Source organism: Scardinius erythrophthalmus (assembly GCF_964197995.2).
Source record: "Scardinius erythrophthalmus genome assembly, chromosome: 8".
NCBI classification, from domain to species: Eukaryota; Metazoa; Chordata; class Actinopteri; order Cypriniformes; family Leuciscidae; genus Scardinius; species Scardinius erythrophthalmus.
In genome coordinates this window covers 46029982-46057517 of record NC_138228.1, presented here as the reverse complement: position 1 = coordinate 46057517, position 27536 = coordinate 46029982, and the positions used below count along the sequence as shown (strand labels likewise).

Here is a 27536-nt window from a genome sequence, read left to right as displayed (position 1 = left end):
AAACGAGACGATAACTAAATAAAAAACAAACAGTGTTTGACAAACACTATAATGAAAATCTATTGACATTTTTGACACTATTGATAAAAATGTAAGGGAGAGACGATTTGGGAAGTAAATCTTTTGGGATTTAATTTGGGAGCACATTTGAATTGTAACGTGCTTATCTATCCGGCGGGACATAAGTTGTCACAAACGTGCTGCATGTCTCATAAAACGTTCAAAAATGTAAACGTCTGGGAGAAAGAGAAGAGTGGACATTTGGATTAATCTGAAAAAGCGTGACGATGCGAAAGAGAGCTCAATTCAATCTGGTTTTCTGTGCGGCGACAGAAAGACGTCAGCGTACGAGTACTGACTGGAGCTCTTTCGTGTCTTTATGCGCTTGACTGGACAAATACTCATAAAATTATGTCAAAATGTCAGTTTTGGCCAGTATTCACGTAAACGCAGTCGGTTATGTCATAAGTGAACGTAAACAGTTGGGAGGATGTGTATTAGTTTATCAGTCTATTGGATCTGTGTATTTGACCTTAAAGTGACAGTAGTCTAATGCTGTCCGTCATTAATGTTAATCATAGAGAAAATCACTCAGTGCTCTTGACTGAATAACTTTAATAAGGATTAAAATATATTTAACTTATAAAAAAAAATACGTCTGCTTGAAATGTGAGTTGTTATAAAGAATGCATATATAATTAATTAAAAAGAAGACCATGTTCTTGTTTCTGTGTGAGAAGTGGTTTTATTTAATTTTAAGATAAAGACATGTTATATGTCACAGCAGTTAAAATCTGAGTCTGTAACAGGTTAATGGATGTTTTCTCCAGGAGTATATTATGAGTTCGATGAGTTAAAAAATGCTTAAACATCCCCGATACCATCCTTTGACCGGCTCAGGAATCCCTATCACGGTTTATTAGACATGGGTGTCTTAAATCATATTGCTGTGGCCACATTTTATAAACACAACCCTTGTGGACATGTATTAAAGAAATATCATAGTCTGGAGGATTTTAGGCTTTCTTACAATGGTAAAATCATTGTAACGCAAAAATGCATTTTACTGAGGGATTACGCTGCTTATTTGACTTTCACAGGCAATATCGCTTGTATTGTGCAAAGAAATGAAATCTCACCCTATTTTAGATGCAATGTGACAAAACTGTAAGCCGCCTGGCATTTGAACCGTTGCGTATTGTTCTTATTAAACTATTTTATTTGTCGTTAAGCAACTTTCAGGGAGCATGAAGACGGATGATGAGGAACATGCCCTAGTGAGCATCAGTTAAACTCAGAGGTATTATGAATTGATGTGTGTTCCCAACGCAGTCAGCTGTGTCAGGCACACTAGGGCATTTCCTCATCAGAACTTGATGTGTGATACATTTAGAGAAATGTAAGTAACTTTTCTGTGACCCAATTTCTGCTGATAACTAATTTCCTCTCATCTTTGAATAATGCATGTGTACGTGGGCAGAAGGAGCACCGGCTCGCAACATATGGCTAGAACAAAGCATATTGTTAAAGATAATTAAGGGAACAAAACTTCTCAGAGACACGCAGAAAAACTCTCAGCATCTGCTACTGTAAACAAAAAAAATGAATGTCCTGAATCCGTTACACAAACAAACAAACAAGAAACTAAGCAAGCAGTAATAAGTTAGTAATAATTAAGTAATGAATAAAAAAGAACTAAATGAAAAACAAAAAGTGATTAGCACAAATGCCCTGACATAAACCTTCAAGTAAATGTATTCAGATATTCTACACTTGAATTTAACTTGCAACAAAAGGCGGGAAATGATATAAAAACAAACAGCACAAAGAACCGAAATGTGTGTCCTCTTCGATGATATGGAAGAAAAAAGTGTATATATTCAATGCCACTTGTTTATTCAATGATATTCTCGCCTGTAAATCATCATCATCATTATTCAGCTGCCCTAAAAATGGGGGAATTTAGTTTATTCCCCATGTACAAACAACAAAACCAGTATTCAATTATACGTTTCTTTATTCATTTTATTTATGTAAATTGCCTGCATATAATATTATTCAGTGAAAATGACTTGTCATTGGTGAGATCCCTCTAAACTGCAGATAAACTCTCAGCAGGGGGTGAAGTCTTCTTTAAAGTCTCTTTCTTCTCACCTTCATCCATAATTTAGTTGTACAGTTTTTGTAGAAAGCATTTGTGTTTTTGAAGTCTGCATGCCTTATAGAAAATACCCTGTTCTGAAAGTGTATAGAACTTGCGTTAGGGTTCATGCTTTAAAGCAGTTCTTCGGACCGCTTGGAAATAGGACTGACAGTCTCACGCGCGTGGCCTCAAACTTGCACACAAATCAAATGTGATAGAGACAAAATATGAGTCCAGGAGTGCGGACAGGGCAAGACTGAACTCAGCAGGTCAACCAATCTTTCACAGAGACAACGCATGTGCAATTTTTCCATTCTTCGCCGTTATTTTAGTGTACTGCAGGTTTACATACTGTGCGTCTGCCACTGCAGCGGTTGTGCTTATGTCTGGTGCACCAGCAAACGTTTTCCAGCCTTCAAATTGTCTCAAATTCAAGCCGAAACACATGCAATAATGCACTTCAATAAGAGTCGAGGCCCGTTCACACCAAAGACGATAACTGTTATAAAAAAATATCATTGGAATCACTCTTAGAAGGATTTTTTTTTTTCAGGTAATGAATGATAAAGTCACTGACAGCCAATCAGAATCCACTCGAGTTTAGAGAGCTCACGCTTTTAAAGCAGCAAACAACACAACAGCATGTGCGTGGATGCTAATATAGTTATCATTATAGTTATTTGTCTTGGTGTGAACGGGCCTTCGGGGGAAATTGATCATTATAATGCGTAATTATAATGCAGATAAAACATACAATAGAATAGCTTAAAGAAACCGACACCGCGGGCCTTCGCCGTGGTTAAATACACAAGCGTTGCGTTTGGCTTCATATTTCTCGTAAGAGTCTTTGCATCGGGATTCTATTAAAGCTGCTTTTCTGTTACGGTTCGATTAAGAGGTTTGACCTCCGGGTCGTTCATTTGCGGTGGGACTGATGCTGATGTGTACAATATATGGCTACTATTTCGTCCTTGAGGTACAGGGCGTTGATCGATACCATGAAAATCTGCACGACAAAGTTTATAAAGCTAAAATAGAGTATGTGTAGGCGTCAATAACGTGTGCGGTATAAATATACGGATTCTCATCTGTTTGTGCGTCTAACCTTGATCTACACATCAGCTCGGCTCTCTAGAGGGTCGTATTGCATGGGTTTTGCAAGGATGTCTCTCCATGCAAGGGGAAAGAAGCTTGCCAGTCACTACAAAGTCCTTGAATCTGTTCAGAGCAGGGTTTCCCTCAAGGGTTCTCCTCTAAACGGTTGGCGGAGCCATTGTTTGTCTCCGCCGGCTTCTCGCCGTCCTTCTCCGTGTCGTCCCGTGAGGTTTGGGTGGAGAAGGGGTCTGGCGTGTGTTGCCTGAGGTCGGGGCTGAGGAGAGGCAGGTGAGGGAGGAGTGGGCTCTCTTTTAATCGAGCGGACAGTTCTTTAGCGCTACAGGTGGGGGTGTTGGTCTCGTATATGTCGTGAAAGTTGTTGTAGTCGACTTCGTAGAAGCCCTTTTCCAGGGAAAGCACCGGGGTGAAGCGGTAGCCCCACAGCACTTCCGAGTCCAGGTAGGAGCTGCGCGCCTGACACGTCATGCCTGGATACATGGAGGGAAATATGGGCGCAGACACGCACACATGCAGGTACGTACAAAGACACATGAACACGTGCGCATGGTTATGTATACACACACACACACACACACACACGCACAGAGGAAAGAAAAAGGGGAGAGAGGGAGAGAAATACATTATTTATGAGACAGGCTCTCAATGTTTACAGTAGCTGTACCGGTCAGATGATATTGGAGTTACAAGCTTTTGCGGTGAGATATGGGCCGTATCAGTTCGTGAGCTGCATTTCACATTACGTTCCCATTTTAGAGCCAAGAAAACAATAGAGCTCAGAAGGTCCGTAATGTCTATCACATCACAACATTGTCTTTCAATCAGTTTTATTTCAATGACACAATGTTCTCTTCTTTCTGTGATAAAATCGAATCGAATTCCATCAACGTATTGGCATGGGGTAAGATGTGCCACTTTTGACTTGCTTTATGTTGTCTTCTGGGCAACAGGAAATGGTGGTAAGAATAATTAGATCAAATTAATCTCAATTATATTTCAGGATGTTTGTGATATATGTTAACTTTATTTTTATTACTTTATTTTAAAAACACGCATCCTGGAATATAATTGAAACTTTGCTGCATGGTTTATGAAAATGCAAATAAAAAGCAGCAAAATTGAACAGGGGAATTGGATTGTTAATTATTAGATTATTATTATTTTTTTTTTATTTATTAATTCTTTCAAAAAAAGAATGACATTCCACTGCGAAATAAAACGAAATTCAATATACGTATAGTAAATGAGTCGATGAGTGAGTGACTTTGCACAGGAGTGTTGCGGTTCTCAGACTCGTCACCAATTGTGGGTTTGTGCCCAAGGGAAGTGAAGTTTGCTTGTAAAGCGGATTGTTTTACATTTCCTTTCCTGAAAGGTTTTGGGTGCATGTGAAATAATGTAGCATGAGCTGGAAGCCAAAGGCGTTACAGTGATCAAATGGCATATTTCATTTACTATTTGGTGCAGTGTGTGTGTCTTCAGTTACATTTATTTGAAAACAGCTTGAAACAGAATTGTTGGCCCATATCGCTAAGTTGTCATGTAAACCTGAGTTAATGTGCTGTGTGCTTCCCACTTCCATATCCATCACGTCCATTTTTCATACAGGATGCAAAACACAAAAAACAAAACCTCAAGATGATCATTATCCTTTCACGTGACCTCATACAGACCCTCTAAAACAGCTAGAGGATAAAAGGAAATTCCCTAAATTTGTATGCATGTCTTGCATCACCTCGGCAATTTATGTTTTGCCTTAATGGGATCAGAAACTCAAAATCATGCAGTACTTTTAGTGTAGACCTGTAATTACGGAAAAAGTCCAAGTTGCTAATCACTGCATTTATGTTTTTGCAAAACATTAAGAATAATACTAGACTAAAACCTCATGATTACAGGTATAATACTCAGTGATGTCACATATTATAGATAAAACTGTAATTACAGATTATAGAGAATTAAAGCACACCAGCATATAAAGCCAACAGTGTCACAATCTACGTCAGTGGTTCTCAACTGGTGCGTCAGAACCCAAGAATGGGTTGCAGGCCCGTTCTGAAAAGATCACTGAATGCTAATTGGAAAAAGAAATCAGCAATTAATAGGCTAATGTAATCATGCATTGGTAAAAAAATAAATAAAAAGATACTTTTAAAAGATTGGTGCAAATTCAAGTAAATTTTTACCTACTTTTGCATAAACAAACGTAGTGCCACTTGATGTAAAATCTGGCTCCTGAAGCAAAACCAATTGAAGACCACTGATCTACAATGTTGCATTGATTGAAACGTAAATGAACGTAACGCTCTGAGAGTCTCTGACTCCCCCTGCTTTTACTTCACATGTTTTAGAGCAGCAAGAGTGTGTGGGAGTGGGTGTAACTCATTTAGCATTGTAGTTTACTCTCTTTTTTCTCTGTGCGTGTGTGTGTGTGTGTCTGAGTGAATGAGAAAGACATGGAGAGGGTGTGTTGATCTCAGTAACCTAGCAAAGGCCGGTTTCATGCACGAAGTTGCTTTTCAAATCTATAAATAAGGGCACAGCACCTCAAGGCCAGGAGTTCCTATGCCTATTTGTGGAGAACAACGGTGACACTGAAAGCTACTGACACATATGAGTACTATCATTTCTCCTCTGATAAGAAGCACCAATATAGGAGCTGCTGTTGTCTTTGCCATTTTCACCATTTCATTTTAACATACTACATTATGAATCATATTCTTTTTCTCTGTGTGCTTGGATTAGTACACTTAATACTGAAAGAAATGTAACTCACCTGGGTAATTAAACAAATCTGTATTCGCTTATCTCATTGTAAGACATGAGAAGTGAAAATCACCGCCTTCAGAGGACGCCAGAATTCTCCACTGGTTTGTCTGAGCTTTAAATGAAAATCCAGCACTAATAGTCAGCGTTAGAATTTAAACTGTTCAAGCACACATCAATAACCTTTAAACTGCCTCCGCAGTTCCTCCCTTAATCAACACAACACCTCATAAAGTCAGCCTTTAAAAATCTATATTAGTTATAGAACATTAATTCAAAGCAAGTTCTTTTCTGTGGGTTTGAGACTCATTAATAGCAAAATGAATGGAAAGTTAATGGGCTCTACTTAAAACTCAGAGAGGCCTATATCTTAATGCCATCGGACATATTTAGTAGATGCTGGCTGGTTATGAGCACTCAATGGGCTGCTGTGTTTTAGGCATTTATTATGCTGATGAGAAGACAAGCATTCAATGGCAGGTTATTTTTCTCTAATAGGTAATAAACCCGATTGATTTTAAATCCATGTTGTTAGACATTTGTGATCTGCTTCTAAACTTTAAGTGTTAATTGTACTGCATAATAGCCAGTTCAGAAGCAATACCAATGACCAATTTTAAAAGCCCATCAAGTACTAATGCGTAGCGCTCCTCACATGAAGCGCACCAGAGCGCATTTATTTCTTTGAAAAGAGTTTGGCTTAAGGATGATGCTAAAATATCATAGCAAGCACATGTGGTAGAACAGTCAGTTGGAACTATTTGCTTTTTTTCTGAAGAACTATTTTGATGATTAACATTTCATAGCATGTCTTCTCAGCAAATAATGTATGCAATGCTTCTAAAAGAAGACATCTTTAAGAGGTAGCATAATCAAAAGGTAGCAAATGAAGCTTTTAAAGGATTACTTCAGAATTAAAATTTCCTGATAATTTACTCTCCCCCACGTCATCCAAGATGATTATGTCTTTCTTTCTTCAGTCGAAAAGAAATTAAGGTTTTTGAGGAAAACATTTCAGGATTTTTCTACATATAGTGGACTTCAATGGGAACCAACTGGTTGAAGGTCCAAATGTGAGTTTCAGTGCATCTTCAAAGTCTCGACACGATCCCAGCCGAGGAGTAAGGGTCTTATCTAGACAAACCATCGAAAACGCACACATTTAGATACTTTTGAGCCCCAAATTCTCGTCTTGCACTAGCTGCGATGAGCCACACATTATGTAATCACGTTGAAAGGTCAAGCGTGACATAGGCGGAAGTACAGACCTGGTTTTTACAAAGCGAATGTGCAAAGACTACGTCAAATGCCTTTTACAAAATAAAATAATACATAATAGGTAAAACGATGACAGACGATTTTGAATTTGGAGTAGAAAATGAGAGTTTTTCGCCCTACCCTACATTTTCCGTCAGGTTGTGGACGTGCAAGAAGAGCATTTGTGGTTAAAAAGTATATAGATTTGTATTTTTTTTAGAAAATGAGCAATGGTTTGTCTAGATAAGACTCTTATTCCTCAGCTGCAGAGCCTTTGAAGCTGTTTTGAAACTGCAATTTGGACCCTCAGGTCCACTATATGGGCAAAAATCCTGGAATGTTTTACTCAAAAACCTTCATTTCTTTTCGACTGAAGAATGAAAGACATGAACGTCTTGGATGACATGGGAGTGAGTAAATCATCAGTACATTTTTATTCTGAAATGAACTAATCCTTTAAACTGCTGCCTATGTAGTCAGCTCACAATAGCTTTTGGAACAGAGTGTCTCAAATATGTTTGCATGTCTTGTTCTGCAGCGTGATGAATCTTTCATCAGGGAAAAGCTGTTGTTCCCGATCGTATCGTTCAGGATCAAGCACATTTCTAAAATGAAAACTGCTTATGTAGCAACAATTATATGATGCAAATTACATCTGACTAACCATCATTACAGTCTCGTCACGTTCATGCAAATTGCAAGCAGTACTCGAGAGACTCACTATAGAACTCCTGACCCTCACTACTGGAAAAATAATAGACTAGACCAAAGCGGCTATCCATCATCTCTGACACATGCCAGGGCTGAATTAAAGCATTGCTAAATTTGACAAATCAGACACCTGGTTGTTTGTGACCTTATTACACTCACCAGGTCATTAGCTCTCTGTACTGCACATCTAAAGGAAGCCATCATCCCTCATTAGCAATGACTTCGATCTGGTCAGCGAGCCTATTTGTATAAGCTTATCCTGGCCAACAGCACCCTGATCTATACCTGGTGATCTGTCAAAGGCGTAATTTACACATACTTCAGTAGATCAAAGGCATCATAGCACATCGCTATTGACATGCGCTTACGTAGGCACATCTCTACGGGGAAAGTGGAAAACATTTCAAAGTGACAGGAAGGTTGAGGAGACTGCTGATATGTCATATGGTGTCTAGGGCCCAGAGCAAGGTTAGTGTAAGATTAAATTCTTCCCATTAGATCCTTGGATAAATCAATCAATAAGAATTGCATGTTTGTGGTATAAAAACCTCCAAACATGCAAATTTTTGCATTATGAATGCATGAAATCATACATTGCTTTTCACCTTTTCTTTGCTGAATCCTCATTGGTATTCACTGCAAAACAAGCAAAAAAAATTGGATGCCTTCACGGGGAAGCATGTATAATGAATTGGATTTAGATTAGCAGTGTAAGTTCTTTTTGGACAAAGGCCCAATAAGTAATTTGAATTGCAAACATTCACCTGATATATCTGATAAACCATGGGAAATGTTTCAGCCTGGGAATGAATCTGCAATTAGACAATACAGGCCTCTTTATTTCCCAAACAGCTCCAAGAATAAAGAAATCTTCTCAAATCAATATTGCACACAGTGTTCTGCAAGGTTAACGAAGTAGTTGAGAAGAGATCTCTAGATAAATCCATCCACTTTCATATATTCAGATGGCATATGTTTGCTGCTAAAGCCCAGGTATTAAACTGGTATTGCTTAACCTAGTAAAGACTGTTCCTAAATAATATTACATTTATTGCGTTAAGTAGACTATGACACATTTTTTAAGTAATGGACTAAAAATGAGATGGCCCTGAAAACTGAACAATCGGTCTCAGGACTGCTACAGTAATAGCATTATTAATAATCAATCAGAATGCCACAACACCCTGGGCTCTTTGTTGTGTAATGTGTATTAGGCTACGTGCACACTGCAAGCCTTAATGCTCAGTCCTGATGTATTGTTCAGATCTGATTTTTGTTTTGTTTGTTTGGCTGTTTACATTATCTTTTAAATGTGGCCAATATCAGATTCGAGTGTTAAAGCAACACTAGAACTTTTTTTTACCTTAAAATAATGTTTCCAAAATCGTTTCAGTTGTTCATCAAGTTGAATCCAGAATGTGAAAGGCACTTCTGGATTCGCTTTGCAGCCCTACATCTGCTATAACCGCACTATGCAAGTTTGCCAGATCGGGTAGCGTTTCTGTAGTTCGAATGAGACATAAGAAACTACAAATTTGACTTGCTTTACGGCAAGCGTTACAATAGTCATTATTTTGTTTTTCTTTCTGATGTCGCAATACATCATACTTTCATAAAATCATGCAACATACTCTACCGTGTCTGTGGACATTGTTCATTCTAAAGCCGGTGCTGGATAAACAGCGAGCGTGCGTGCGACAGTAGGCTGCGGGCGGCGAAATTATTTTTACGACAGCGGTAATGGACAATTCCGCTTACAACCTGTAGAGGGACCAAAGAGGAAAAGTTCTTTAGTGTTGCTTTAATTGGTTACGGTACTGAAATGACCCGTATGCACACAAGAACGATAACGGCACGCAGCACACTGTCATACGGAAGTAAACACGGAGGTTACTGAAGTCAGCATTTACGTGTTTATTTATATATAGGTGATGTGCCGCAAAAGCCAGCAAATTTGTGCGCAGGCGATAAGAAGGATGAGCAGAAAGACAGCACTGAGCAACTTTCTTCTCGAACAGTCTCAAGTTTTGCTTGTATAGAGCTGTCACCTTGATCATTATGAGATAACAGCTCACCATCCCATCAGCACAGAATTGTGACGAATGTTGATCTAGAGTGACGTAAAAGGCGCATGAATTCCGATATGACTGTTCAGACCGAGGTCGCATTGCAAAACACCTGACCTACATCTGATTTAGGACCCAACCCGATCTCATGAAATGCGTCTCTATAGCACACATTGTATTTATCGTGCAATGTATTTTTTTACGTGCATATGATATGCACTGTAAACCCCTTCGGTAGGATTAATGGTGTGGGGTATTTTTGTATTACACGCCATAAAGTGCGTTTCATATGCACAGGAAAACTGCTCATCATGCACGTAAAAACAAAGTTTTGCGTATAAATTGCATGATAAATACAATGCGTGCTATAGAGAGCGCATTTCATGAGATCATGCTGTAGGACAACATATGGAAGTGGCCCAAATCAGAATCGAAAAGATCATATTCCACAAGGTTTGCGCTGTTCTCACCGTTATAAAAAAAAAATCTGATCTGTGCAACAAAATCGGATTTGGGCCACTTTTGCCTGCAGTCTGAGTGTAGCCTACTGATGTCTTAAGGTATAATACTGTGCTCACAAAGACATTTTAAAAGCAGTTTCCTCATTGAACTGCCTGACCGTTATTGAGTTTCACTGACCTAAGAACTGGAACAATGTTAATTAAAATGAAGAGTGGAAAAAGAAACTTTTTTTGCTCCAATAAGCTTTCCAAAGGATCCCCTCCAGCAGAGTGGAACATACCCGGAGTACTTTCATCACCTTTCACCTCTTTCCACAACTCCACCTGGACAGGTTTGCAAGGACATGGCAAACCAGACCACAAGAGGCTCTCAGATCCAACCCATCTCATGTGTAGGAAATACAGCATCAATATCAAAACATTTATCTTCTTGTCAGTTTTTAAATGTTATTTCGTGTAGTCAGCATGCTTATGGAAGGGATGACTCAGCACTGTCAGCAAATGAATAATGCCGGAGCAGTTTTGTATATTTAAATGACTGACCTTTAAGTTTCTCGCTTACCACAAACAAAATGATGGAAAATTCATTGAGGTCAACTGCTCTACAGAGCTTGGCAGTTAATGCACAACTTGCTCCTTGAAGCCATTCCAAATGACTGATAGTATAGAGGGTTAATGTAAAGCTTTATTTATGTCATTTCTTACTCATGGAGACTATGACACTTACAGGTCAAGAGCTGAATTGCTTGATGTCAAGGAGAACATACCTGTAGCTTCGACCATGCCCTCCAAGATGACGACAATCTCAAACTCTTCCTTTTCTATCTGTGCCCGGGACATCTCCCAGAAAGGACTCTTCTCATTGATCTCGTGTGAGATGATGAGAGGCGACACCAGGAAGAGGCGATCGTCTCCTGTGTCAAAGCCAATGTTGATATCCGTCTGGTTGAGCGGAATGAACTCGCCCTCCTTGGTCTGCTGCGAACGAATGAGTTTGGCACGGATTGACGCTTCCACAATGTGGGAATTCCTCAGGTCACCCACTCTAAACATCAGGCACATCTTGTTGTCCCTTACAGATATCACGGCCTTGTGGGAGAACATCAGCGTCTCTGCTCGGTTCTTGGGTTGCGAGATCTTTACGAACATGCAGCCCACCATCATGGCGTTGACAATGGACCCCAAGATGGCCTGTATCAGTAGAAGTATGATCCCTTCTGGGCACTTCTCCGTGATGACACGGTAGCCGTAGCCAATGGTGGTCTCAGTTTCAATGGAAAAGAGGAAAGCCGAGACAAAGCTGTTGAGGTTTTCCACACATGGGGTCCAGCCCTCCTCATCGCCGTGTAGGAGATCTCCTCGTATGAGCGCAATAAGCCACCACAAAAACCCAAAGAAGAGCCAGTTGACCACATAGACCAAGGTGAAAATAAAGAAACTGAGGCGCCAACGTAAGTCAACCAGTGTTGTGAAGAGGTCGCTGAGATAGCGATATGTCTCTTGAACGTTTCCATGATGGACATTGCACTTGCCGTCTTTCTGTACATAGCGCTGGCGGGGTTTCTTAACAGGATCTGAGATGAGGTGGGTGCGATCCGTAGGGATTTGTGATTCCCTCAGGTGCTTGGGGAGTTTCTTCACCTGCTGCAAGAGAGAGAAAAGTAACAAATTCATTCTTGGGTAACGAGATCAATGTGACATAGAAATCTTTGCTGATCTTTTCCTTCCAGGGTAAGGACCTGATTCAAAATAATGATGATGATGATAAACTGGGCTACAATATCAGCAAGTCTGAACCTGTAGACTTATATTAAGCATCACTGTAAGGGAGTTCTAGGGAGACCGTTGGTTTGTTGAGGAATAATACATGCAGGATGTGATGCTTCCAACTCATGGTGTTGCAATCTAGTCCCATCAGAATCATATAGTGTATTTTGCATGCCAGGTCAACAGCTCCCATATGCCTCAGTCCTATCTCTTCACTTGGCTGCTATAAGCCAGGCAATGACAGCCGTGGATCACATAGTTGCCAACATCAAGCAGAGGTATGTTCCCGCTGTTTCTTCCTAACAACGTAAGTGCTCTGATCTTTGCTACTGTCATGACATTTTCACAGTACGCTCGGCACACACAGCACATGCAGATTACTGCAACATTGTAAAAGCACTGGTGGCTTTTTTTTTTTTTTTTTTTTTTTTTTTTTTTTTTTTTACTATTGCTGCTCTTTTTATCCCCATGACTCTCTTTCGCTCTTTTTTCCTTGGCCCCAGTCCATTTTTTGATTTTTTTTGTTCTACGACAGCTCAATGGGACACTTCCCCCATTGCCTTCCTCTTCCCTATGGGACACTGGCAAGCCCGGATAAGAATCCTTGCCCCCCCTCCCAATTCAACAGCACAGTGTCCTCCACATGAGACAAGGACGCTTTGGCACATTGTCTCTCCATTTGTGGAAGATTGTACTTGGTTGTTAATTGAAACGTGGTATCATGTTAAGGTGGTGGCAGCCAATTATAGGCAAGCCTTAAAGTGCTTATGAAAAAAAACTGGCACAAACAGAGACCTCATGCTGCACGCACACCTGCGTCCCCCTATTTTCTGTAAAACAAAGCCAGATCTTGGGCAAAAAATAAAAAAATAAATAAAACAGACACTTTTTGTAAACATCGCAAAATATCTACAACAAGAGCCAATTTTCAGTATTTGGTGTGCCTCCAACTACTTCAAGATAGATATTACATCCAGTATTCATTTTAAAGTCATAAATGAAATATGCATTAATGATATAAATTATAGGATTAATATAAATATATGCATGAATTATTTTATATTAAATACACTTAAACCAATTATTTGAATTCATAACATGTACAATATTCATACAACATACATAACTTTCTAAAAATATAAAATATTTATTTATTTAGATTATTACACAGATCTCCGAATACTCTGAATGTGTAACCAGCTATTTTATTTAATAACCATAACATAATATAATGACCATTATACAATGACCTGACAATGATAATGTAAGAACAGCACACAATGCAGATTATTGACAATTGTTGCCTGAATGTTATAGTTAATTACGTTTCTCACCCATTATTTAGTTCCCAGTGTTTTTCAGCCTCCCACATTATTAAAAAAAAAAGAAAAGATTTATGATTTATTAATGATTTAAATATACTGAAAACATGAATAAGTAAACACTCCTCTTATTTTTATGGTATAATATGCATAGTTGCATGGTTTGCATGCATGTAGGCTGGGTGATCTACTACAGTAAATGTTCATTTTACACAACTACTGAAGCTGACAGTGATATGGGGCCGGCTGACCTCTCTCGGAGTCACTCCTATCTCCATGTCGTGGTCCATGTGGACGCGAGAATCTCCTGCCATCCTCAGCTTCGACTGCAAACCTGAAACAGAGAGAGATAACTCAAAAGAATAAAACAACATAATCGCCCATGCTTATTGCTTAGGAAATAACCAATGCACACTAGGATTTTAAACATGTTTTCTTTTGTGTAAAACTTTTAAATAGGGGAAAACAATATTGAGTAGACCTTTGATGAATAGTCAATAAACTTAGGGATTTACTAGTCTAAGCATGAGCTAAACCTTGATACATTACCATTATTGCTTTTGGATGGACAAATGTCATTACATGGATTTATTGTGTCCTATGAGAATATGGAATGGTTGGTTTTAGGATTCACATGAGGAAACAAGGCTCATTCAAAATCAGGGTTAATCTGATCAGCTAATATCTCACTCACTGTCTCACCCTCTCTCAATGAGGTGAGTAAACAGATTTATCATGTCAAACACCTCAGGAAAAGCTGTTCAACCATGGCTGTTTGACTCTCTAATGGGCAAACAGAATAACTTAACCTGACTGCTCAGGTTCTCACATTAAATAGAGTGTTTTTTTAAATGTGACATGACATGACTGTAAGACGGAACAAGACACACACACACACGGACACCTTCGGGAGAACATCTTCGATGGTAACTTGAAGGATTAAATCAAAGCTCACAAGGGAGATGTACTTTCTGAGAGTGCGGATTGAGTTTAATTTGAGCCTAAAACAGGCTGGCAGTCTCAGCTGTTCCCTGCTCCCTAAAGACCGACTGCATCAGCACCGTCACGCCATGAAAGCTGCTGCTGTCTCCATCATCCAGTCAAGCTCTCCGTCACACTAACACACAGAAGTTACGCCAACCTGGGTGAGCACCTCTGCGTACTCCTTGCTCCTGGCAGCTCGCTATCTCTATTCTGACACTTTTAGTGTTCACCTGTCAAATATATTGAGCTACACTCTGAGCTGATACGGCCTGAACAGAAAGTGCTGCTGTAGTGTAGGACAAAAAGATGATATCCCGAATCCTTTTGATCAATCTTTTTTTAAAGGTGCTCTAAGCGATGTTGGGTGACGTCACTTCTTGTTGACGTTCAAAGTATTGTCAAACAAAACTCCCTCTCCCTCCCGTGCTTCCTGAAACAGTCATGAACCATTTAACCAAACCAAACCAAACTGGATTTACCCGCCTGTCCAGCAAAAACAGAGCCACCTGAATGTCGGATTGGAAGCCCTTCTGCCGGCGGAGTTTTCGCCACCTTTTGAACGCTTTTCCGATGTAAATTCGGGACTTTGCGTGTTCCTTCTCCTTTTCCCTATTCTTTGTTATTTGTTCATCGGAACGTCGTCTCTTTGGTCGTGTGTCGGCCATATCAACGTTCTCAAGAATATACATTTTTAACGTTAGTCGTTGTCGTTGTCTAGGACATCTCTCCTCTAGCTAACTTCCCTCTTCATTCTTCTCTCTCCTCCACTCCCCACACCCCCTTCATGTGTACGCGCACTAACCCCCCAACCCCCACCCCCACCCCCAAATCACTCTTGTCGGTTATTGGCTGGAACACTGTTTGTTATGTTTCGTGGTCCAGGCTGGGCCAGTTTGTTTTTGTTGCCATTTGTGGAGCCTGGGCTGTCTACAGAGACTGTGTTTTTTTACAGTGTGTTCAGGGGACAGGCAGCTAGCGGATAGTGAGGAGATGTTTGCTGGATGTGACAAAAAAAGTTTTGGCCTAAAAAATGCATGACGAGACTTTTCTGTAGTTAGAAGATCTGAACAATAAAATTAAATAAAATAATCTGGACATAATTAAAGTAAAGTAAAAATTACAAAAAAAAAATACAGTTTTAGCAAATGGAGTGTCTATGATTTGGACATACTGAATTAAATAAAATAAAATAGTTAAAGCAAATGGAGTGTCTATGATCTGAATATAATGGATAATAATAATAATAAAAACATATTATAATAATAAAATAGTAAAATAGAATAAAATAGTTTAGGCAAATGGAGTGTCTACGATGCACTGGGATTTTCCAAGTAAGATGTGTTCCTGGATCAACATATTTCTGTCTGGAATTTTAGTCCTAATCCTATCCCTATCCCTACCCCTAAACCTAACCCTAGCCATAACTTATCCCTAACATCAGTGGGATGTTACACTGATGTAGAAACATCTAACCCTGGTTGTAAGCCAAACTCAGGTCGATTGGAATGTTAATTTATTCACTCTATTTACTTATTTATTTATTTGTTGTCACAGGGGTTGCCCCTGCCTATGTTCACTAGGTTTTGGAGTAGGTTTTACGTTATATCTTACAGTATTGTTTTGTTTCCATTAACGGGTCATTGTTATGGAAAACTGGATTTCTGTTAGTTCAGATGTTATGACATGGTGCATTAAGCAATCATTCAGCTCTAGATCCTGGTCACTCCCACACTGCACCTGTGCTCCCGTCGGTAATGTCACGCAGCGTCGTCTATGCTAATCGCTTACATAAGGTGACTAATGACAGCAAAAAATTGATCCCCGGCAGCAGATCTGCAAGTCATGCTAGTCATGTTCACTCGCTAAGTGATCTTGAAGCTGTTTAGGATATTAGTTAAGTAATGGCATATATATTTTCCTCTGAAACACTGTGTAAAAAGGAAGAGAGTGAGAACCAGAGAGAGAGAGAGAATAGGCTACACTCTATTTAGGGGGATATTTTTCAAATCCCCCATTGCTTAAAAAAAGACCTTAAAATAGGTATTGATCATCTAGGAGAGTAAATCAATGTAGAGTAATCAGGTGAACCGATGAACCCCGGGAGCAAATTACCACAAAATGCTAGTGCATATTTTTCTTCCATGGCTTGTAATGGCCACACACACAGCTTGAGCTCGGAGAAAATAACCCTCACAGTCGGGAATGAGATAATCAGCACCGCGTAGAGCTAAACACACAAAACCTGGTGTTATATGCATTGGCCAGCAGCTGATCTCTGACTAATTAGTGCACCCTAGATAGAAAGCCTCTCGTAATTCAATTTATACATTTACACAGAATTTGTACAGGAATTTGAAGGCCGGCCTCACTGGAGATTCAAGTCCTTTGTTTGACCCTTGTTCTTATTTGTCTAATTCCACTCCACCACAGTTACATCACTCATCTCTATTTGCTCGGCCCTGCTTGCACGCAGATGGCACGTCAGAGCTGCCATCCACTCAGGAATACAGTGTTGACTGACAGGTCTGCAGTGAAAGGGCACACTGACGTGACCTGCATCCGAATGCACATGGAGAATACATCACAGACAGACGGCAGGCCTCCACAACATTCTGTCCTCTGCCATTTCCACATTTCATGACAAAACGGTCCCTGTGCAGCTCCATGATGGTTGCACGCCGGTGAAGTGAGCCAGAGCAGAGACTGTTCCCTCCTGCTTATCTGGCTGTTCTGAGGAGGTAACAAGCTCCTTATCGAGCTCTTAGAGGAGCAATGCTTTTTGTGATTTTGGAGTCTGGTTGCAAGCCAGATGAGTGAGTGAGAGAGAGAGAGAGAGAGAGAGAGAGAGAGAGAGAGAGAGAGAGAGAGAGAGAGAGAGAGAGAGAGAGAGAGAGAGAGAGAGAGAGAGAGAGAGAGATGGACAAAGACACGACAGAGAGAGAGAGAGAGAGAGAGAGAGATGGACAAAGACACGACAGAGAGAGAGAGAGAGAGAGAGAGAGATGGACAAAGACACGACAGAGAGAGAGAGAGAGAGAGAGAGAGAGATGGACAAAGACACGACAGAGAGAGAGAGAGAGAGAGAGAGAGATGGACAAAGACACGACAGAGAGAGAGAGAGAGAGAGAGAGAGAGATGGACAAAGACACGACAGAGAGAGAGAGAGAGAGAGAGAGAGATGGACAAAGACACGACAGAGAGAGAGAGAGAGAGAGAGAGAGATGGACAAAGACATGACAGAGAGAGAGAGAGAGAGAGAGAGAGAGAGAGATGGACAAAGACACAAGCTCACATTGCAAGCAAATCACTTTGCAGAAGTAGCAGTGCTTCGCCTTCTGAGAATATAGTTCCCAGTATGTATACGGTTAGAAGATGGCTGTGTCTCATGTGACCTTGGTATTTGTACACGCTGTGACTATACAAATCACAACATGTAATTAGGAAAATGTTGGCGTTATTTTGTCACTTGGGAGCAGTATGCTAGCTGGAGCCGTTTACCTCCAGTCTTTGTGCTAAGCTAGGCTAGCGTTGGGTGCGTCTGACAGAGTTACGGCACGCACGGAGATGAGAAGGGTATGTATGGACTTATCTAACTCTGGGGGATACGGGGAATAAGCTAAAGTCCCAAAAAGTCAGCGTGTTCCTTCAAGTACAACACATTTGTGTGCTGTGGGCCTGTGTATTTTATAAATTCAAACTAAAAAGTAGCGAACTCATAAGAGTCACTGATTCATGAATCGGCACTGGGCTGTATGTTTTTGATTCACTAAAAAGAACTGATTCAGTCATTTGTCAAAGAATCAGACTACACTGTATGCGTTTGATTCACCAAACAGAACTGTTTTATCAGAAGCATATGTTCAGGAATAGGACTACACTGGTTGTGCTGTGTGTTTCTGAATAATTCAAATCATCCGAATGAATCATTCGTTCAGGAATCGTACTTTAAGCGTATTCTAATTCAAAGTTCTGTCTGCATCACTGGATCGAAACACATGCGACATCTGTTCATGGAAACTTATTCTGGTGAGATATTTATATGGTGGAGAATGCAGGCTTTTAAAAAAAAAAGTCAGCTCTCGAATGCTCTATTACTTTCAGACCAGCATCTACATCTCTAAGTGGCTGAAATGATGTTTGTACAGCAACAGTTTTGGCTGTCAGACTGCTTTAATTGCACTGGAAAAAAATGCCGCCGCATAATTTGTCGACATCAGCTTCTTTTCACTCTGAAAGGTGATCTCTGTCCCGTGAGTGAGACACTCCAGGCGTGCACTTGTATCAATACTAATTAGTGTTTGAATGGCAGGGTTTAGTGGGAGGATTCTCACACACGCTCTCACCCCTTCATCATTGCCTCTTAGAGGAGATCAGCGCAACACGCTGGGAAACACTTCATGCGCTAGACCTGCAGATTCGTCATCAGACTGCAGGGCTGTTAAAACCTCCCTAAACAAATAGGACCAGCTGCTTTATCGCAAAGAGAGACATTTCCTGCAATGTCTGGGGAATGACCCACGTGTTTTTGTCAACAACACACTGCAGTCCCAGAGATGTCCAACAACCCGATCTACTCAAACACATGGGACGGCAATGACTGCTGGAGGAGGAATCGAGCTCACGCTGCGGCGGAGCGTTTTACTACTCAGAGATGAGTTCATTCATCCATGTCCTGCAGTGAGGGGTTGCGCTTTTTGCTCTCTTCCCTTTTTATTTCGCAGGAGTAAGCAATTCTGAAGAGTCATCAAAACAAACAGCGTAGAGCTTCCTCTTTCGACTCTTCAACATAGCATTTCTGTAGCAGTGTTACAATCCGCACAGTCCCTATGCAAATCCCTGCTGCCTACACACTTCATAAGGCCTTTTGTAGAAGATGAAAGTTAAAATTTCATTTGAATGCCCTGCAACATCACTTGCATAAAAAAAAAAAAAAAAATTCTATAATTTCTTTCAGTGTTTGATAACCTATGGTCATAATAATGGCACTGTCACAAGCACATTTTACACTGTAACTAAATGTGAATTAGTTGAAGCAACATAAAAACCCATGCTGGATCAAAAGAATTCCCCCAAATGTTGCCCCAACTAGTCAAATAATTTCATAATGTTAAGCTGTTAAGCTTTAAAGGGGAGCCATGGAATTATGAAAGTCATACATTTGACTTGTGTGCTGTATTCCAAGTTTTCAGAAGCCATATGATGATTATGTGGAAAAGGCATTATCAAAAAATGTAAAATATAGTTTGTCATCATGGACATTTTTTTATGATACTTATGCATCCTTTTTTGATTAAAAGCTATAGTCTATGGTGAGCGGGAGGGGACATGTTCGGTTCACTTTTGTCGTGGCCAGGAGATATTAATTTGTGGGAACGTGATAATAAGTCGTGGCCACGCGATGTAAAGTTGTGGCCTTGAGATCCTATGATGAGAGAACAACATATTTTTCTCGTGGCCACGACTTCATGTGTTGAAGGAATGAAATCTGTTTCTCGTAGCCATGAGTTAAATACGTAAACAACCTGGGTGACCATAGCAACCTGGAATTATTAGAAATGGATATAGACCTATAATAAGATTTATTTTTGATTAAAGGGAAAAATGGGTTCGGCCAAAAATGATATTAAACCCATGATTTACTCACCCTCAAGCCGTTCGAGATGCATATGTCAATCATTTTTCAGACAAACGCATTTTCAGTTATTTTAGAAAATGTCTTAGATCTTTCAGTGGTTATAATGTGAAGTTATGGGGTCCACTCCTTCAAATCCCAAAAATGTGCATGCATCCTTCACAAAAGTAATCCATCCGGCTCCAGGGGGATAAACGAAGGCCTTCTGAGGGTAATCCGTGCGGTTTTGTCGTAAAAATATACATGGCGTATGACGTAGGACATAGCGTAGGAAGCGTTGTAGAACGAACCTGACAGCGCAGCCAGAGAGCAGAACAAAACAAAACTCTACGTTCGTTTAAGAAAAAGTGCGGAATTAAGAAATTATTATATTAACATGTTGCCTATTATATTACGCCCGATGTTGCCTATAGACTATAGGCATTAATATATTAATATAATCATTTCTTAATTCCGTCCTTATTTTGTCATTCTTAAAATAAAAATAAATCTTATTATAGGCCTATCCATTTCTGATAATTCCAGGTTGCTATGGTCACCCAGGTTGTTTACGCATTTAACTCGTGGACACGAGAAAGATATGTCGTTCCTTTAGGATTTCAAGGCCACAACTGTACATCGCGTGTCCACGGCGTAAAGATCACGTTACATCCAAAAAATGATCTCGCAACCACGACTTATCACGTTTCCATGAGTTAATGTGACGTTCCTACGAATTAATATCTCGTGGCCACGACAAAACTAAGTGAAAAGAACATGTCCCCTCCCGCTCACCGTACTAGTCCTCTTGACAATCTAAATGAAAGAAATTAATTTAGATTTGCGATGATTGAGGGTGAGTAAATTATGATAAAAAGTAGATTTTCGGATGAACCATCCCTTTAAAAAAAAGGTTTTCCCAAACTGGAGGGATCTTCAGGGGATTATATTTTAAATCCTAAAATATAAAGCTGAAGTCGAAATAATACACTTTTTAGAAAACAATTAGTTTATTTGTTTACCTGCATATAATGAGAACCACAAGCATGCAAATGTGTCGTAACTTCAGGTCAAAGGGACCTAAAAAACAAAGTCTACTTTATGAGAGATTGAACATACCCTGCGTTCGGACACTTCGTCAATGTCCTCGTTGCAGCGTCGTCTTTGGTGTGAGTGCGAATGTGTTTGAACGTGCATGCACACACACACACACACACACACACACACACACACACACACACACACACACACACACACACACACACACACAGCGCATGATGGCTCGGCTGTCTATATCTGAAACTGTTATGACACTTTGAGGTTAGTCGGGGCAGATGAGTTAAAATGCCCCTGGAACGAACAGCATCCAGCGCGGCTCGCTGCCAGCTCCACATTCACTCGCCTGCGAGTGTGTGTTCAGCCGTGCAAGTGTGTATTAGTGTCCCTATCGCTCTGAATGACACCAAGCCTTCAAGAAGACATCCTGTCCACACTAAGGACAATTAGCCTAATGAAAGGAGTGCGTCTCGGAGAGAGCGTCCTATCAGTGACAGGAATAGCAGTGGCTGAAACTAAGCCGGCACTGGCGCCATGACAGCGACCTTCCTCGCCGTCCCACACCAACACAAGTGATGCTTCGGGAAGTTCACATCGGCGGCCAAATCACACCCACTCCAAAAGGCTTTATAGGGTGTGCATGAATGCATACATCCCTGGTCCAATGACACTCACTCAAGAGTGCTAACAAGGCCGTGCTCTCTAGGCGGTCCTGACTGGATGTGTACGTGTGTGTTTGCTGGGGGTGGGCTGTGTTAAGTAGAGAACAGGCTCTTCAACACTCTCTCCCGTGTTTATCAGATGGCCTGTCAGCTCCCTGAAGTGATTTGCAGCATCGGGTCTGCCAAAGTGAGCGCCGTGTCCAACTGCCCTAATTAGCATTCCTCGATCACTGAATCACAGCCTCAACAAGGCCACTTAAACACCTTAAGTCTGTCAGTAAAGTGGTGCGCAAACAGAAAATGCTAAATCCTTTTCTTTTGGGAACACTTGTAATCCAGTGATAATGGACTTGGATCTGTGGGGAATCTCTGGGAAATATTCAAAATGTCAGCACACGTGAAATGATTGGTGCAGCGCATTCACTCGCCGGCAGATCCTCCCGAAGACAGACCATCTGTTCTGCACAAACACACTGTACATCAGAGTTCACTGTACTGGAAATCAAAGCTCTTATTCTCTACACTGAGCAAGCTGGATACCTATATGATGCAATCTGTTTGGATTTCCATTCACGGTTCAATAACAGTATTGCGAAAAAGGAAAAAAACATATATATTTTTAGAAATATATGCCTCATTATACACAAAGGGCCAGATTTACTAAACAGGGCAAATTAGCTTGAGAGCGCAATTCAATAAAAGTGTCAATGGGGTGGAAAGTTCTGCGCTTGATTTACTGACGTAAATGACAGTTTATATAATGACCAATGCACTCTATCAAGAGCAGCGTCTGGTTTAAGACGTGCTTTTTTGGCGGTAAATAATGTTGCATATACCAGTAAATTGACTATAGCGCAAATCACCTCAAGTGATTCATTTAAATACTCTCCTCCCATAAATTTTGCGTCTGAAAGGGAAACTCCTACAAATGCATATGCAACAAGATCAGATGTAAAAATAAAGCCTTTTCAGTGCTAATGTTTCACTGCATGTCTTTAGTAAATCTAAACAGTAGTTTTTTAATGCCAAAATCGGGTTTGTGCTGGCACAAGCTGTTAGTAAATCTGGACCTGAAGGATGTATTCAGTTTAAATATATATTTTCTTGGTAAAGTGCGAAAATAAATTTATTTTACAAACATAAATTATTGCACAACCTTATCTTGTAACAAAAAGGTGATATTTTCATCTCACTAGGAATTCACACGATTGGGAATTTTGTGTGAGAGAAACTGGAAAAGGCCTGAAACTCTTCTGTCTTTAAAAGCATCACAGAACAAATTTCTCACATTTCTAATGTTGCAACCATGTATACCAATGTAATATATACATCTATGACAATGTATGTGGTGCTTCATCGATTTGACATTGATCACCTTCTTGACTTCTGAATGACTGATGCAATCTCATGCACAAACACACACACACACACACACACACGTTTATATGACGTGAGGACAGTGATCTTCGTGAGGACATTCATTGATATAATGCAATCCCTAACCTTATCCAAACTCTAACCTTAACCCTCAAAAATCCCTATAAAGGCTGTCAGAAATTGGGGAGCTCACTCTGATGGTTTAAAACTCAAGCTGGTCCTCACAAAGATAACTATACAAGTACACACACACGTACACACTGCAGTCTTTCACGGCCAGAGATGTCCTATTTATTGCAGAGATTGGATGCAGCTGAAATAAAGCGTCTGGAAAAGTTTTGATTGTGTTTGTTGTAATATTTCTCCAAGCACATCTTTTCATGCTTATAAATCAATACCTGCTATATTTAGCGAAGGCTTGAGCTTGTTTTCTTTCAGATACACATCAGATGTTGTGATGCATCTCTGATTTGTTTGCGTAAGTGTGTCGGCAGCATCGTGTGCAATGCATCTCGATGCAGAAACCAGGCCTGAATGTAACTATAAATCTGCCGTTTAGCCACACCTTTTGTTCCTTCACCTTGCCTTTTCATTATCTGTTATGTCTGCTTTTATTGCACGCTGTCAGTTTCACACAGGCACACACAACCGTAAGGCCTGCCGTGTTTATGAGGCAGAAGGTGAAGGAGTGATTCTGTTACGGCACGGAGCGGATCGTCTGTTTTACGAGTGCCGATACTTCCCACTGTGTTGCTCACGTCAGCTCTATAAGTCACAGAACTGCGGTGACAGGCTGGAGTGTAAAAAGAAGATCTACATTCAAATGTGATGCTGCTTTCACATATCAGAGAATTACCATAACGTCTACGCTGAGCTGTTCGCATCCTCAGACTCAGAAATGACTCGTTTCTATGGCAACACTCACAACACCGAAAGAGCTTCAAAGTACCTAATCACTCAATTAACTCAATTCTCTGCAATTCATACCTTTATAATCTCTTGCAATAAAAGTGGAGGAACAAAAGTAAAAGTGGTTATAATACCTTTAAATGCTGGAGTTTTTACATGAAGTCACGTGCAGGAGAAGCTGAAGCTTTCATAAAAGTCCAACTTGATATGTCTGAGTAAGATGGGAATGGTTAACTATTTGTCATTTGAACAGTTACTTGCACAGTTTCATGTCTTTTATTTTGTTATGTCTTAAAGGCCTAGTTTCTGTCTTTTATTTCTTGGTTTCCTTGTGTATTCGTTGGTTTATTTGTCTTCTTAAAGGTATAGTGGAGGATCTTTCCGAATTTTAGATAAGACCCGCCCTCTCCACTTTTTGAACAAGTCTGATTGATTCACCAGAATGATTGACAATTAGGAGGACCAATAGTATAGGTGATCCACCCGGAAGTAAAAAATCCTCCGCTATACCTTTAAGTCTTGTCTGATTTATTCAGGTTGAATAGACTTATAATTATGTATTTTATGTATTGTCAAGAGAGTTTATTTTGATCACAATGTCATGAGGTAGAACTAAATAAAAATGCATAAGACAATATAATTTGTATGTTGCCATTTTTTTCCAATTTATTTCCCTTGTTACTTTCTATAATCAAAATGTTATTTGACAACGTTGTTGGTATAATACGAAATATCAATTTAAAGGATATTTTGTCTTCAATATCAATTTCCATCCTTAAATCCTTTGAAATATCTCTTTAACAAAAGCTATTTCCTCAATGACATCATCTGTCAGGAAGTGACATCAGTTGATGTGAAAACAACCGCCAGAACAAACATCAGTAAGTTCAATGGATTCGGTGATGTTCTGTGTAACTAATAACTGCAAAACACTGTATTCTGTTTGATAAACATAAATCAGTATGATCATATCAGCATTTTGACCATTGACTTCAGCTCTTTATTTTCTCTTAATAATTAAGCTAGAATTAATAAAGTTGAATTACCTGAGCAAAGTTGAAAAAGTACAGCATAAGATGAATGACCCACCATAAGATTTAATTTAAAGACCTGTCCTTTAAACCGCTAGCCTTTCAGAGCATACGGATCAATGCAGCAGGAAATACAATTCCTCTCAAACTGCAGCAGACCAAAGATACTGTGAATGTATTAGACAGAAGTTTGATCTAATTATGAACAAGGAGATGGATTGCGCTTGAGGACTTTTCTGCTCGGATCTCACCTAACACAATACAAATAGAGCACGGACTTTGGGAGCAAATGAGGTGCAACCTACTATTTGATGCACGTCCACACACACACATCAACACAAACACAGTTACGCTGTGTGTGTGCAAAGTCGGTTTCTTTCAAGGTAACTCAGTGACAGTTGGGACTTCCACAAATGTGAAGTGTAAGATCACTCAACAATTAGCCTGACCGTGACTTCAGAGAACCGTATTTCTGCTGCATGGTCAGGATTGCAAGTGTTTTCTGTGCTCACTTTGCTGAATATGTTATGCCCAGCTCGGAATTTAAATGATGCCATTATGCACTCCTCATCCTCATGCCAATCCAGATCTGTGGCTTCTCTCATGGAACACCACATTAATGAAAAATAATAAATAAAGCTCAAATCTATACGACTTATTTTTTATGAAAGAACAAGTGAAACAGCTTGCTGAGGCTTTCAAGCTTCAAAAAGAACACAAACGCATTATAAGAAATATTCCATGTGCCATGCACTATATTCTGAAGCCATGAAGTAGTTCTGTGTGAGGAACATAATTTCGTCCCACATTAATTGTAGTTGCATTGAAAACAAATTTCTTCCTTTGCAATTCACAGACAAATGAAAGTCATACTAGTTTGAGTCAGTGAATAATTCTCCCTTTACTAATTCACACTGGCAGTAAAATTGTAGAAGGTAATTGAGTAAGGCCTTTGGTGTGTGTGACGCAGCTGTTTTGCTCAGAGTTTAGGGAATTCTCGTAAAGTCAAAGAGGTCAAAGGTCACTCCATCAGAATCAACGGTGCCATGGCGACCATTGGCTTAAATGATGCGCGAACTCTGGCAAACACTGACAATTCTGCAAATGTTGATCAGGCTTTGCCTACAATGTAGGGAACACATATCCCCATGAGGATTGTAAAAACTAAAATCCTTCCCATTTATGAGCAACAGCCAACAATCCCCACGGGAAAAACTGCTTAGTAAACATACTAAATAATGCCTTAAGGAAGAGTGAGAGTTAAGTTTAAGCGTAAGGTTAGAGGATACAAAATTTGCATAATGTTTGTGTTTCTAGTAACTCCATGTATATTTAAACATGACATGAGTGAAGGAAAAGTGAAACAGCACATTTAGCTAGGCAAGCTGCAAGCAAACTATGACAAATTCACAATCTCGCACTCATTCCCTCTCCTTGAAACCACGATGGAGCTGGCTTTAATAATCTTCCCCTTTATCGAGCAGCCCCCGCTTTGTTCCCTGCTTTTCGAGCTGAGTTATCTGGAGACTCTTAAGTGTGACAGGACCAGAGAGGCTAGACGGAGGAAAATCTCAGTTTGTATTCGCAGCCCCAGGCGAGAGGACTAATACCCCTGTAACCAAGAATCAGGGAGAATCGATATGACTCCCGCCGACAGACATTCACTCGGTTCTCCTCTAGAAAGTGTGCGATCGCCGCAACACACACGCACGTAAACGCACACGTGCATGCACTCACATGCAAGTTCTCCTGCAATGCAACTGACAAGGCTTGCGAAACTCCTGCAATGCACTAAAACACGTGCTCACTCTCTAACCCGGGAACGCTGGGGAAACACACAACCTCGCGTGCTGGAAGGCGCTTTAGATCCATGGCATTGTGGATTGGCGTCTCAATGGGACAGGGGTCGGCGATGGGGTAATCCTGTGATCCCCGCCGGCTCTCTGTTCCTCTCAGCATGCAGATCCTCCTCAAGAGGCACGTTGGTATCGAGACCCCATTCAACGGTGACACAATCGGACTCTATTCTCTCGCTCCTCTCAGACTTACCTTCATCGGAGCGCAGAGGTTTCTGTGCGGTGTCATGTTAGGGCATCTGCGCTCTGTTCTGGCTCCAGCTATCTCAACAGCCTCACTGACTCGACACACACACAGCGCTCCACCACCTCCTTACCTCGCTCTCCTGGAGGATGCGAGCGAGCGAGGGAGCGAGAGAGAGAGAGAGAGGGAGAGGGAGGGAGGGAGGGATGTGAAAGTGAGCATGAGAGGATGTTTCCTCCCCCACATCCCCCTGTTATTCC

General features: G+C 40.4%; 1 protein-coding gene across 3 annotated transcripts; it reads right to left on the bottom strand.

Annotated features, from left to right (window-relative positions):
• Positions 1-728: 728 nt before the first annotated feature.
• kcnj5 (potassium inwardly rectifying channel subfamily J member 5) lies at positions 729-27536 on the bottom strand. 3 transcript variants are annotated; one of them, XM_081373242.1, is made up of 4 exons: positions 27286-27536; positions 13858-13940; positions 11285-12161; positions 729-3726 (listed from the first exon to the last, which is right to left on the bottom strand). In XM_081373242.1, the coding sequence occupies exons 2-4, from the start codon at positions 13918-13920 to the stop codon at positions 3383-3385; spliced, it is 1284 nt and encodes a 427-aa protein (XP_081229368.1). In that variant the 5' UTR covers positions 13921-13940; positions 27286-27536; the 3' UTR covers positions 729-3382. The 3 variants fall into 3 exon arrangements, with proteins under 3 accessions (XP_081229368.1, XP_081229370.1, XP_081229369.1); XM_081373244.1 differs by having other exon boundaries at positions 731-3726; positions 27079-27340; XM_081373243.1 differs by lacking the exon at positions 27286-27536 and adding an exon at positions 21321-21714 and having other exon boundaries at positions 731-3726.